This window comes from Paroedura picta, chromosome 14, assembly GCF_049243985.1.
Source record: "Paroedura picta isolate Pp20150507F chromosome 14, Ppicta_v3.0, whole genome shotgun sequence".
NCBI classification, from domain to species: Eukaryota; Metazoa; Chordata; class Lepidosauria; order Squamata; family Gekkonidae; genus Paroedura; species Paroedura picta.
The window spans coordinates 7,987,167-8,001,157 of record NC_135382.1 but is presented as its reverse complement, the minus strand read 5'-3'; the positions used below and the strand labels follow the sequence as shown (position 1 = coordinate 8,001,157).

The 13,991-nt window shown below is 46.1% G+C and overlaps 1 protein-coding gene across 9 annotated transcripts in view; it reads left to right on the top strand.

Annotated features, from left to right (window-relative positions):
• Positions 1 to 13,991, top strand: part of KIZ (kizuna centrosomal protein) — a 133,075-nt gene that overhangs the window by 39,902 nt on the left and 79,182 nt on the right. For all 9 annotated transcript variants that reach the window (XM_077309469.1, XM_077309467.1, XM_077309465.1 and 6 more), the window contains one exon: positions 11,957 to 12,091. In XM_077309469.1, the coding sequence (XP_077165584.1) occupies positions 11,957 to 12,091 (135 nt within the window). The remainder of the gene's footprint in view (positions 1 to 11,956; positions 12,092 to 13,991) is intronic.

The following is a 13,991-nucleotide window of genomic DNA, read 5'->3' as shown; positions in this document are numbered from 1 at the left end:
AACTGAATCACTTGACAGTAATGTATATCATGGAGGTATGCATAAATGGGAATTTTCCTTCATTTCCCAAAGACTCTGGATCTGCTGGAACGGCAGGGATCCCACAGTTCCAACTTTCAGGTTTTGAACTGTACTTGCTGGCATTTTCCACCTTGGCTTCCTTTTCCAAGTAAGTTAAGTCAGTTTTGTTGAATGTTTGCAAACCTTCCACCAGGGCCTCTTATACCAATAAATGAACATGTTTTTCTAATTGGATCTTTGAGAAGGAGGTGGGCCCTGCTAACACTCCTTTAGCATTGGTGTTTGATTACTTGTTTTCTTTGCAAAGAGCAGGCTTGGACAATACATCTATCAGAGTACACCTGACAGCAGTTTCAGCCTTTCACTTCCCAGTGGAGTGGGGGTCTCTGTTTTCCTATTGGACACTGAAGAAAGGTTTAGAAAACATGTACACCCCCCCCCCGTGACCCCAGTCAATCCCCAGTAGTCTTTGTCATTAGTTTTGACATATTTAATACATCCACCATTTGAGCTTTTAGATTCTTGTACTCTTCCTCCCTTGTCGTTAAAGGCCGCATTCCTTGTGGCAATAACGTCTGCCAGACATGTAGGTGAGTGAGCTGCTCTCAGGTCAGACTAAGCCTTTCTCAAATTTAATCCAAACAGGGTTGTGCTTCACCCTTCAGTTTGTCCCTAAAGTGGTATTTAAATTCCATCTCTCTCCAGATATTAACCTCCCAGTGTCAGAATGACAGACTTGAAATAAAAACTTCACTTGTAGAAAAAATGAAAGTTTATTTGAAGCAGATCTCCCAGGACTTACAAAGCTGAATCTATTACAGGTCAAGCACCAGTTCGTATCCCTCAGGTTTTTCCCGCCTTTCCCAGACCCGTTGAGTTTCACAAGCCAGCCAGACACAACACCCCCCCCCCCAACTGCAGGTGCCCAGCTGGGAGTTCCGCCAGACATGATAGCATTCAGTAAGGATGACCTTGGAGCACTGCCTAATTCTACAGGTGATACAAACTGCAGCAGGGGGAAAGTTCAAAGACAATAAGAGACATTTCAAAATGGTTACACAGTGGACTGTTGCACATCAAAAATCATGACAGAAACCTTGAGGGTTCTGACACCCAGTGCTTTTTCCTGTAGCATCCTCACCAGTGGAAAAAATCATTTCACACAGTGGATGGTAAAAGAGTTCTTCTGTTTCATTTAAAGAGAACAGAATCTTTCACGTGATCACCTCGGCTGTTTGTGGGTTATGCAGGCCCTTCTAAAGGAAAAGCTGTCACTTTGCAAACAATCCCCAGGTGAATAGTGGCTGTAGTGAGGGCAACCTATGATATTGCTTCCATGTGATGTCCTTTGGTGATTCAAGCATACTCTGCATGGGCTCAAGCTGTTTCTGAAGCCTATTGGATTCCTTTACGGGATATTTGTATGGCTGCTTGGCTGATACCTTTGTGAGGATTATGCAATTGACGTTAATTCAAGAAGGGAGGTTGCAGGGGGAATAGCTATTTTGCATTGCTCACATAAGACCTGTGTGTGCAGAAAGCTTTGTAATCTCCCATGTGGGACTGTACAGGGCAATGCCAATGAAAACAGGGTTTCCTTACCTGTAACAGTTGTTCATAGAGTTGGCCATCTGCAGCCATACATCCTCCCCTCCTTCTCCACTGGGAACATGGACTTGTTGTTGTTAGAAGAGTTGTTCTTAATATCCCATTTTTCACTGACCAAAGGAGTCTCAAAGCGGCTTCCGATCTCCTTCCCTTCCTCTCCCCACAACAGATACCTGTGAGATAGGTGAGGCTGAGGGAGCTCTGATAGAACCATTCAGTCAGAACAGCGCTTATCTGTGCTGTGACAAGCCCAGGGTTACCCAGCTGGCTGCATGTGGAGGAGTGGGGAAATCAAACCCGGCATGCCAGATTATAAACCTCTACTCTTAACCTCTACGCCACTCTAAAGGAATATTTACCTACCTTGGTGTTACGTTTTCCTGTTGGTGGGATTGGAAGGGCTGCTCAGAGCTGCTACTTTGCTAGTGAAAAATCTGGTGGCTGGCTTGCGTGCCTCTGTTACACTGTAACCCGTCACAAGCCAGCTAGCCTGGGAGTGGCAGGAAACAAATTAAATAAATACCCTTGTAACAACTAGATGAACCACAGTTACAAGTGAGGATATCCTGTTTTCATGGTTGAGGGTTCTCTGGAGGTGCACATTGGGAACTCTGTGTGCTTCTCCAAAAAGATTTCCAAAGCTCAGTGGTCCCCAACCTTTTCCGGGCCGGGGACTTGGCGGGGGGGGGAGGGAGAGGGAGGCCCGGGGATGGGGGAGGGAGGGAGGTGCGGGCGCCAACGCGCAGGCATGGCAGCTCTGTGCCTGCACCCGCCTGCGCCTCCCCCCTCCCCGGCAGCATGGTGGTCGCTGCGCTGGGGCCCGGGAGCAATCGGCTGCCAAAGCGGCGGTTGCTCTCAGGCCCCAACGCAGCGAATGCCGCGGGGGGGGGGAAGGCGCAGTTGGGTGCCACGCCACGGGGGGGGGGAGGATTGGCCACTGGCACACCGGCGCCTGCACCTCCCTTCCCTCTGCCGCAGCCCAGTACCAAGGGCCCCACGGCCTGGTAACCAGTTCACGGCCCGGGGGTTGGGGAAGATTGTACTATGAACACCTCATCTCTCTCTTTTCTGCCAAAACAGTCACATTACCAAGGAAGAGGGGTTGTGGCTTCCTTAGTTCTCTTTTTGCTGCTTGAAAGAGAAGATTTCTATTGCTATTCTCTGTTTTTCCCCTTTCACCACATTCTTGAAACTAAGGAGATTTGTTTTTCAAAAGATTTTTGTCATCAACAGAGATTCCAGTGAGGAATCAGCCACATTTAAAGAAGAAAAGTGTCTGGCTTTCCATTTTGTTGTTATGTCTCAAAAGTGGGTCTTCTCAGGATTGTGCCAACTGTGGCTTTAAAACGGTGTTGCTAAACAGCCATTTTCCATGCCTTTTCTCCCTAAGGGGTCACACAACAGAGCTGACTGTTCTTTCTGCCGCCTGTTTATCCTTAAGGCTTGATTTAATAGAGCTAGACTCGAAGGCTTTGGCTATGTGCAAGCTTGGCCCTATCAGCTCTGAGGGGAGAAAACTGGAGGCAGGGGGGGGGGGCGTGCACTCAGATCTACCTGAGCTGAACATATACGTAAAAAATACTGGCACGCCAAGGATATCCTGAACTTTTGGGGGCTTCAACAGACCCAATATTAAAAAGTTGTACATCTCTAGTTTGAATAGCCTTGCATGTTTTCCACGAGGCTTTGTTTGCATGCCATCCTCAGAAAACTGAGAGCACGTGGAGAGAGGGCTACTGGGGAGTGTTGCTGCTGACCAGGTGAGGCTATTGTGCTGACTGGGTGAGGTGATTACTGGGAGGATTAAAAAGGGCTGATCCTCACCAGAGGTGCAAGGGCTCTTGGCCTGTGGCTCTTAGCCTGGGGTTCTTGGCCGAGTAATTAGAATCAGTAGATTATATTTCCCTAGTACTTGCACTGCCTAGAACTTACAATGGACCTCCAGGATACTCATCCCATCATCCCATCATCTGCAGTGAGTGTGACATGATTGCCTTCCTCCCAGAAGACAAGATGGACTACATCTGCCCCAAGTATAAACTGGTAAAACTTTTGGAGGAAAGGATTAGGGGATTAGAAGACAGTATTATTGCTCTGACCCAAAGTAAGAAAGGGGAGGAGTTCATAGACCACAGCCGTGCAACTCGGAATAAAGAGGATACAACCAGTCCTGAAGAGGATAAGGGGATTGACCACATTACGGAGCCTCTGCAGACAGTTCGGAAAAAGACTCAACGGCGTAGAGCGCGACAGTTCTCGGGGCCTTTGGAGTTCCAGAATAGATTTCAGGCCCTGGCAGAGGAGGTGCAAGGGTCAACAAGGGAAGAGGTCCCAAAACAAAGTCTAAGACAAAGTGAAGAGGCCACGGGGATAGAAGGAAATGGAGTTGAGAAGAAAAAAAAAAAGAGTACTGGTAATTGGAGACTTCCTGCTAAGAGGAATGGATCACCATGTGGCTGGGCCCGACCCCCTAACCCGAGAGGTATGTTGCTTGCCAGGGGCGAAAATTAAAGATGTTTCAGAATGGCTGCCCCAAATCCTCAACTCTACAGATCGCTACCCATTTGTGATGGTCCATGTGGGAACGAATGACATGTCCCTGAATACCATCGCTCCTATTAAAACAGACTATCAAGATCTGGGGAGGAAGTTCAAGCAAATGGGGGCACAAGTGGTATTCTCTTCAATCTTGCCTGTCAAGGGAAGAGGAATGCGTTGGGAGAGGAAGATAATGGAGGTGATTCAGTGGCTGCGTAGTTGGTGCCAGCAGGAGAGATTTGGTTTCTGGGACCATGGGATAGGCTTTCTTGAGGAAGGCCTACTAGCACCTGATGGACTGCACTTATCGAAGCTGGGGAAGAATGTGTTTGGCAGGAACCTGGGGAGATTAATCAGGAGAGCTTTAAACTGAAGCCGCAAGGGGAAGGAGACGATCAACATAGGGAGTGTAAGGAAGGAGAACGATCGGGGGCAGCCCAACCGGCAAAGCCAGCTCATAGGGAACCAAAAGTTAAAGGATTCAGATGCCTTTATACTAACGCCCGAAGCATGGGCAATAAGAAGGAAGAGCTGGAACTTCTCATGCTGATGGAAAGGTATGATCTAGTAGGCATCACCAGAAACTTGGTGGAATGATTCTCATGACTGGAATGTAATGGTGGATGGATATGAACTGTTCAGAAAAAACAGAATAGATCGAAGAGGTGGAGGAGTGGCACTGTATGTGAGGAAAGGGCTTACCTGTCAGGAAAGTTTAGTGAAGGAGAGCATATCTACAGTGGAAAGCATCTGGGTGAAAATAAGCGAGGGGAAAACAAACAGTGTGGTGGTTGGTGTCTGCTACCGACCGCCTGACCAACAAGAGGATGTGGATGCTGCACTTTGTGAGCAGCTTGAGAAAATATCCAAGCGGCAGGACCTTGTCATCATGGGTGACTTCAATTTCCCAGATGTGTGCTGGGAAACAAACTCTGCAAAGAGTCCTCAGTCGTGCAACTTTCTGACCTGCCTGGCTGACAATTTCATTTATCAAATGGTAGATGAACCCACAAGAGGTTCAGCCATACTGGACTTAATACTGACCAACAGGCAAGAGTTGGTGGATGAGGTGAAGGAGGTGGGGACCCTAGGGGGAAGAGATCATGTCCTCATAGAATTCCTTTTGAGATGGGGAGCCAAGGAAGCTTGTAGCCAGACGTGGATGTTGGATTTTTGTAGGGCAAACTTTAATAAACTCAGAGACATGATGAGTGTCATACCATGGATGAGAATGCTGGAAGGGAAGGGAGTATGTGAAGGGTGGGTGCTACTCAAATAAGAGCTATTGCATGCTCAATCAATGACTATCCCAGAAAGATGAAAACACTGCAGGAGCTCTAAGAAGCCTATTTGGATGAACAGAGAACTTCAAGAGGAACTAAGAAAAGGAAAATGTTCAGGAAATGGAGGGAAGGACAGAGCTCTAAAGAAGAGTACCTACAGGTTACTAGGCACTGTAGATCAATCATCAGAAAGGCCAAAGCTGAGAGTGAGCTAAGATTGGCCAGGGAAGCCCATTGTAACAAGAAAAGATTTTTCAGTTATGTGAGGAGCAAACGTAAAGTAAAGGAGGCAATAGGCCCACGATTGGGTGCGGATGGACAAACTCTAACTGAAGATGCAGAGAAAGCAGAAAGGCTTAGTGCCTATTTTACATCTGTTTTTTTCCCACAGGTCAAAGTGTTTAGGCACATCTAGAGATGGCAGTAGCCAAAGGATAGTGTCTGGGTTGCAGGTTAACATGGATAGAGGACAATTTGGTGATCCAAGGAAGTCAGCATGGATTTGTCTCCAACAGGTCTTGCCAGACCCAACCTGGTTTCCTTTTTTGACCAAGTAACAGGTTTGCTGGGTCGTGGAAATTCGGTTGATATCATTTATTTGGATTTTAGTAAAGCTTTTGACAAGGTTCCCCATGATGTTCTGATGGATAAGTTGAAGGACTGCAATCTGGATTTTCAGATAGTCAGGTGGATAGGGCATTGGTTAGAGAACCGCACTCAAAGAGTTGTTGTCAATGGTGTTTCATCAGACTGGAGAGAGGTGAGTAGTGGGGTACCTCAGGGCTTGGTGCTCGGCCCGGTACTTTTTAACGTATTTATTAAAGATCTAGATGAGGGGGTGGAGGGACTACTCATCAAGTTTGCAGATGACACCAAATTGGGAGGACTGGCAAATACTCCGGAAGATAGAGACAGAGTTCAACGAGATCTGAACACAATGAAAAAATGGACAAATGAGAATATGATGCAATTTAATAAAGATAAGTGTAAAGTTCTGCATCTTGGTCAGAAAAATGAAAAGCATGCCTACTGGATGGGGGATACGCTTCTAGCTAACACTGTGTGTGAACGAGACCTTGGGGTACTTGTGGATTGTAAACTAAACGAGCAGGCAGTGTGATGCAGTGGTAAAAAAGGCGAATGCCATTTTGGGTTGCATCAACAGGGTCATCACATCAAAATCACAATATGTCATAGTCCCATTGTATACGGCACTGGTCAGACCACACCAGGAGTACTCTGTGCAGTTCTGGAGGCCTCACTTCAAGCAGGACGTAGATAAAATTTATAGGGTACAGAGGAGAGCGACGAAGATGATCTGGGGCCAAGGGACCAAGCCCTATGAAGATAGGTTGAGGGACTTGGGAATGTTCAGCCTGGAGAAAAGGAGGTTGAGAGGGGACATGATAGCCCTCTTTAAGTATTTGAAAGGTTGTCACTTGGAGGAGGGCAGGATGCTGTTTCTGTTGGCTGCAGAGGACACGCAGTAATGGGTTTAAACTACAAGTACAGCGATATAGGCTAGATATCAGGAAAACGTTTTCACAGAGTAGTTCAGCAGTGGAATAGGCTGCCTAAGGAGGTGGTGAGCTCCCCCTCACTGGCAGTCTTCAAGCAAAGGTTGGATACACACTTTTCTTGGATGCTTTAGGATGCTTTGGGCTGATCCTGCGTTGAGCAGGGGGTTGGACTAGATGGCCTGTATGGCCCCTTCCAACTCTATGATTCTATGATAAAGCCCCTCTTTTCCCACCCAGCTTCCCGGATTCCAAGGTGAGAAACCTGGAAGCCTGGCCTGATGGGAGCCCCTTTAAAATGCTGAACTATACACATGCCTGACTGAAGGAGTCCCTTCCTGGCTGCCCTCAGTTCCGAGGTGAAGTTAACATTGCCTTGCATTTCTCAGTGGGTCTTTGTGAAAGTTGTTAATGCAAATTAGGAGGGTATTGTGCCTTTTAGTAAATGGGCATCTTATGTTATTTGGATCTCTTCAACCTCTGCTACTTTGGGGGGTTGCTGAAGTGAGTGGAGTTTCCTATTTTTGTTGCCAGTTGTGTTCTAAGACAAACTAATTATGCTTAAGGTCTGTTGCGCTTCATTTTATCACTACCAGTCATAGTAAAAGTTATTATTAACTCTGTGGAACTGCTTCAGTTTCAAGGTCAGAACCGATTCTGTTATCATCTTGGCTCTTAGCCCTCTTGCTGATACTTAGTTCTGAAAGTTGACACAGTGGCCGGTACTCCAAGAACTCAATTGGCTCCCAGTTGAATTCCGGATTAAGCTTAAGGTGGGCCCAGTGTATCTGGGAGACCACCTCCCTGCCTATACCCCCCAGAAGAGCTCTACACTCTGCCACCTCCAACTGGCTACGAATCCCTGGCCCTAAAGAGGCACGTCGGGCCTCAACAAGGGCCAGCGCCTTTTCAGTCCTGGCCCCCACCTGGTGGAATGAACTCCCCGAAGAGATCAGGGCCCTGACGGAACTTCCACAATTCCGCAGGGCCTGCAAAAAGGAGCTCTTCCACCAGCCATTTGATGGGGCCGACTGACCCATAACATCTAAAGGTGCCCCCCCAGATTGAGGGACCGAACTTACTGAGGAATTGTCAAGTTATTGTTGAAGTGCTGTTCTAATTGTTCCAGTTGATGTGTTGTTATTGTTATATTGTTATATTGATTTCGATAGTGTTTTTTGTGAATGTTCCAAAATGTTTTATGTAAACCGCCCAGAGCCGTAGTGAAGGGCGGTATATGTGTATGTATGTGTGTGTGTGTGTATATATATCTATATCTATATCTATATATATAAATTAAAAAAAATAAATTCCACCATCATGCTGCTGGCTTTCAGCACTGAGTCTTAATTCTAAGGGACTTTCAGCACACGTGCTGTTTCAAGCAGAGGCCATCTTGATGGAGGACTCAGAACAGATCAACAAGTATGCTTTTTGGAAACAAACCTGAGAGGCATTTTGCACAGGCCCTTTTTAGCCACCGAGTCACACTGCTGACTCATGTTGACTCAATGTATGGTCTACTAAGACTCCTAGATCCTTTTCGCACATGCTACTGCCAAGACAAATATCCCCCATCCTGTATTGGTGTATTTGTTTTTTCATACCTAAGTTTGTACGTTCGTAAGCCTTAGTTCATCAATACAAGGATGCGATATTCAGTTCCTAGATGAATTTTGAGGTCTCTTGCCTGGTGGGCGGTTCCCTCTAACTTGTCCAAGGGAATTCCACTGGGACTCCAGCAAGAGGCCTTAGTTTTGTATACAGATGCATTCTGCAGGGATGGGGAGCCCACTGCTTGCACCTTTTGGCCAGTGGCCATTGGAAAGAGCATGAGACTTATTTACACATTAATATATTAATGTGTAAAGGGAATGTTGGTGACCATAGACAATGTAGCCTGCTGTATATTACATGAGGAATCAGGGAGGCACAAGGTCCATAAGAATTGGGAGCTTCTTGAACTCATGCGCAGTTGCCCTAAGCAGGGACATGAATTGAGTCCAAGAATGGTCCCTAGCACTAGAATTTCGGGTTCCTATCTTCCACTGATGGGGCTTTCCAGCAATAGACCTTTCAGCCACAGCGAGCAATACCAGGTGCCCCAAATTCTGCACTAGGGGCAGTAAGGATCCAGCATCTTTAGAGGATGCTTTCCTCCTACATTGGGAGGGATTGGAGACTCCCTCCATCCCAGTCCCCGCTCCCTCCACCTCACAGCCTGGTGTGTAGGCCGATAGTTGGAGACAGAGTGTGGGGAATTCTCGAAATGGCTAGGCGCCCATCCACGAAAATTTCATATGCTGCGAAATGGCGCAAATTTGTAGAATGGTTCCGGGACTCTGGTTATGTGCCAGAATCCTGTTTCCTTCATAACATCTTCTCATGCTAATTGACATTACTCTGGGCTGTCCAATTCCTCTGTCAGGATCTACCTGGCAGCTGTTTATGCTTCGCATGACTTTGTAGACGGCAGACCAATTTTTTCGCATCCTCTGCTTTATTCTTCAAAGGCTTAAAGAATTTGTATCCACCTGTCTCCCCTGTGGTCACTTAGTGGAGTTTGTCACTTGTTCTAAGTGGGTTAAGTCCCTAAAGTTATTTCTAAGTTTCATTTGGGACAATGTCTGGTGTTACCTGTGTTTTTCCCTAAACCGGTTATGCATTTTGAAAGACAGAAGCATACACTAGATGTTTGTAGATCACTGTTTTTTTTATTTAGAGAGAACAAAAGACTTTAGACAAGACAAGGCATTTTTCTTCTGTATTAATGGTACAAAATAAGGGCAAAACTGTGGGGCTTTCCGCATTCGTCCAAAATAGCACAATGGTTACTAATTGAAATGGCTACAGTTTTGCCATTATGCACAACGTCGTTGACAATCTGCAACACTCCTGAAACCGATCTGCAAAAAGCGCTTCGTTGTAGCACTTTCAGGGAAATCCCCAAAAGTGGATTCACCCTCCGGAAAGCGCTACACTCCTGCAACCAATCTGCAACACTAGCGGGAAAGTTCTGTGCATTACCATTGTTGCGGTTTCTGCAAAGTCCCTCCCCCTGGCTCTCTCCTCTGATCTTCCGGCGAAGCGGTCACCATTTTTTTTTCTCTGAGCGAGCGGAGATCAACGCACCAGTGAGCCTTCGTTTACCCAGCTAGGCTTCCCTGGCTGCAGCTCCTCTGTTTAAAGTCACCAAGCACCATTTTTCACTCGGGGGGAGCATGGCAACGATGAAACGGCAGCTCAAACACCACCTGCTAGCTGGATGGGTCTCTCCGTTGCAATGAATCAATGCATATTCGTTGCAACGTGTGTGTGTGTTTTTTTTTAAACCTTCCTTAAAGGGAAAGGGGCTGTTTGGGAACATGATAACGGCCGCCCATTGGCTGCTTGACAGCCAGGGGCGGGACACAGCTTAGCGATTTTTGGCTAGCTATTTTTGCAGAGACTGGAACCCTGTGGGTAACCAGAACCCTGTGGGAAACGATAGAAACGCAACTGGATTCCACTACAAAGGCAGGTATGCGTTACGCTGAATTCCACTATTTAAGATGGCGATTTTTCGTTCAGCAAACAATTTGCTACATGGATCCTGGTGCGGAATGGCCCTGTGTCTTCCCAAACAATTTCTAGATGGATTGTTTAGGCTGTTACCTGGGCTTATAAGACATCTAAACCTGACTGCTCGCTGCGGATCACAGTGCACTTGATAAGAGCTCAAGCATCATCAGCGGCTTTCGTGGCTGGTCTCCCAGTATCCAACATCTGTAGAGCAGCCACAGTGTCTATGCCGGGGACCTTTGCTGGGCATGACTATCTTGACGTTGACTCTGGGAAGGAGGCAGCAGTGGGAAAGGTGGTGCAATCAGCACTCCGCACATAGCCAGGGTGAGTGATTTTGTTAATCTCCCATGTGGGACTGTGCAGAAGCCACAAAGATGAACACAGGGTTGCACTTACTTGTAACTGCTGTTCATCAAGTAGCCTTTGTGCAGTCACACAACCCTCCCTCTGCCCCACGTGGGCTGCTGACTATTGATTGTCCCTTAGTGGCAAGGGGAAAGGACTGAGGGGAAAGTGATAGCCCCTCCCATGTCACGTGACTTCTGAGCAGGAAACTTCCTCTGTGAAGGGAGAGGCAAGCACTCTTGGGAGCTTTTTAAAGCTTAAGCTGGCTACTTCTCCGTGGCAGGCCTGCGATTCCGCAGAACCCATGTGGGACTGCACAGAAGTCCACTTGATGAACAACAGTTCCACGTAAGTGCAACCCTGTCTTTTTTTTTAAGTGTCTACTCCTGCAATGCTCAGTAGTTTTCTTAAAACATTTGTAGCATGTCTTGAAATTTAAAATCCTCAGATCTAAGCCTTTGCCAGAGTTCTCTGATTTGCTGATATTGTTTTGACTAGGTTATCATCTGGACTAAAAGTACGATTGTTCCAAACAATTTTATATAATTCATACATCATAAATAGACTTAATTTGAGTAGAGATTTTAATTGGACTTTCACAAGTGACAAAGATTCTGGATTCTACAAAATAATTGATTTAAACATGTTGGGCTGTATCAGAACCTTGGGATTTAATGGCCACTCTTCTAGAATCGTGTTTCAATGTGCTGCCAGGTTGAATCTGACTTATAGTGACCTCACGAATTAAGGACCCCCAAAGCATTTTATTGTTAACAGCCTTGATCTTAGTTTCATTTTTGACTTATCAATCTTCAACTTTGAAATAGTGAGAGAAACCTTCCACTGCATGAAACCAAAGATGGTTAAAGGTCAACCATAGGAATGGGAAAATTAAAGCAGGAGTTCAAGTGGTACCATACACACTAAAAAAATGTAACTTTATGGAACGTCTCTGGTTTCTTGTTCAGATTTGCAGCTGTCGACTGACAAAGCATATATGATTTTATACAGGAGCTTGGTACACTTTTTAATGTAATGATTGCAATAAGTTGTAAACAGCATTTCTTTTTATTTCTGTAGGGGATATCTGTCCTTTGAAGGATTCTGTTACGTGCTGCAGTACATAGAAGAAATGACAGCCAGAGCGGCTTCTGAATGCTTGATGCTATACAAGAATAAACCTGTGAACTCAGCAGAACTGGAGGATCTTATAAGGTTAGAAGAAGAAGAAGAGTTGGTTCTTATATGCCACTTTTCTCTACCTGAAGGTTATGGATATTTTCCATTTAAATCCAAGTATTTTATTCATTCGTTCATTCATTCGTTCATTCATTCGTTCATTCATTCATTCATTCATTCATTCATTCATTCATTCATTCATTCATTCATTCATTCATTTGAGTTATATACTGCCCTACCTTGCAGCTCAGGGTGGTTTTACAAGAACATAAATTTTACAAGAACATAAAGTGATACAATGCAACACAGTATGATAATAATGCCAAACTGCTGTCCTCTGGAAATGGACCTGGCCTGGTATTGGCCATGGAGACACTAGGCCTCTCACAATTTGTCAAGGACCCTATCCATCAGGCATACCACAGCCTGGATCTCATCCAGTGTGGGTTTGGATTTGGAACTGATGGTGGCAGACAGTGTCTCATGGTCAGACCACTATGCCCTGAAGACCTGGCTGTGACTGCTACCACATCCTCAGTTGAGCACCAAGCAAATTTTAGCTCACCTGTGGAAACTTTTGAATCCAGCTGGAACCCTGAGTGCTTTGTGGGACCCATTGCCTCCCGACACTTCTCTAAATGGACTGGTCAGTGACTAGCATGACTAAATTCTGGCCACCATTGACAAGTTTGCTCCCTGATGTCTTCTCCGCCTCTGTCCCAAGTTGCCTCCCTGTTATACAGAAAATCTCTGCAAGAAGAAATGCAAACTGAGATGACTAAGCGAGTTTGGAGGAGGACTCGTGATGAAGCATCGAGACATCTTATAGGATGCTTATGAAAGCCTATATGATGACGGTTAAATCAGTAAAGTGCAGTTTTACTCCATTTCCATTGCGTCTGCGAGCTCGTGCCCAGCACAATTGTTTAGGGTAGTCTTGTCACTCGCTGCCCTGGAAGAAGGGCACCAAAACAATAGTCAATCCGAAATCAGCAGTGAGGCATTTATGAGCTATTTTGTGGATAAAATCTTCACACTCCACCGCGACCTCCTACCAATCTTGGACACAGAAAGTGAACTAGAGGCCTCTTGACCACCTTTGGAGGAAACATTGGATGGCTTCAGATTGCTCACATTGACTGAAGTGGACAGGATGCTAGCTTCAGTAAGGCGAATCACATGTCCACTAGACTCTTGCCCCTCGTGGCTACTCAAAACACCTGACGAGAGGTTAGGAACCTCCCTCCAGGAGATAATTAGCCTCTTGACAGGAGAATTCTCCAAGGGGCTAAAAGAGGAAAATGGTAACAAGGACTGTCGCTGACCAAATATCAACATTCCGAGATGAAACTTCAGCCTTAGATCCATCCTAGTCAGGTTTCCAGCCTGGCCATGGGGTGTCACCCTGACAGATAACCTCTGCTGCAAGCTGGACTGAAGTTGGTCAATGCTTCTTGTACTACTTGACCGTACAGAAGAATTTGACCTAGTTGACCATGAGCTCCCAGCTCGCCACCTTGCTGATACCAGGGTACAAGGGACAACCCTCGAATGGCTGATCTCTTTTTTTCCAGGGTCACGGACAGAGGGTAGTAATTGGAGAAATAAAGTCGAACCACTACCAACTCACTTGTGGAGTTTCACAAGGAGCGGTCCTCTCTCCAATCTTATTCAACATCTTTATAAGTCCTCTTGCCCTATTGGTTGTGGAGGTTCGGTGCCATCAAGCCGAAAATCAGCCCTTCAAAGAAAGAAGTCCTATTGCTAGGTAGAAGGTCCAAGCGAGGAAATGTGAGTACCCAACCTGGATGGAGTGCAACTGTCAGTGGTTCACTCCACCAGAAAGCCGGGTGTGATCCTAGATGCCTCCCTCTCTATGGAGGCACAGGTCATAAAAGTAGCACAGCTGGCATTTTTTTTACCTGTGCCAAGCCAA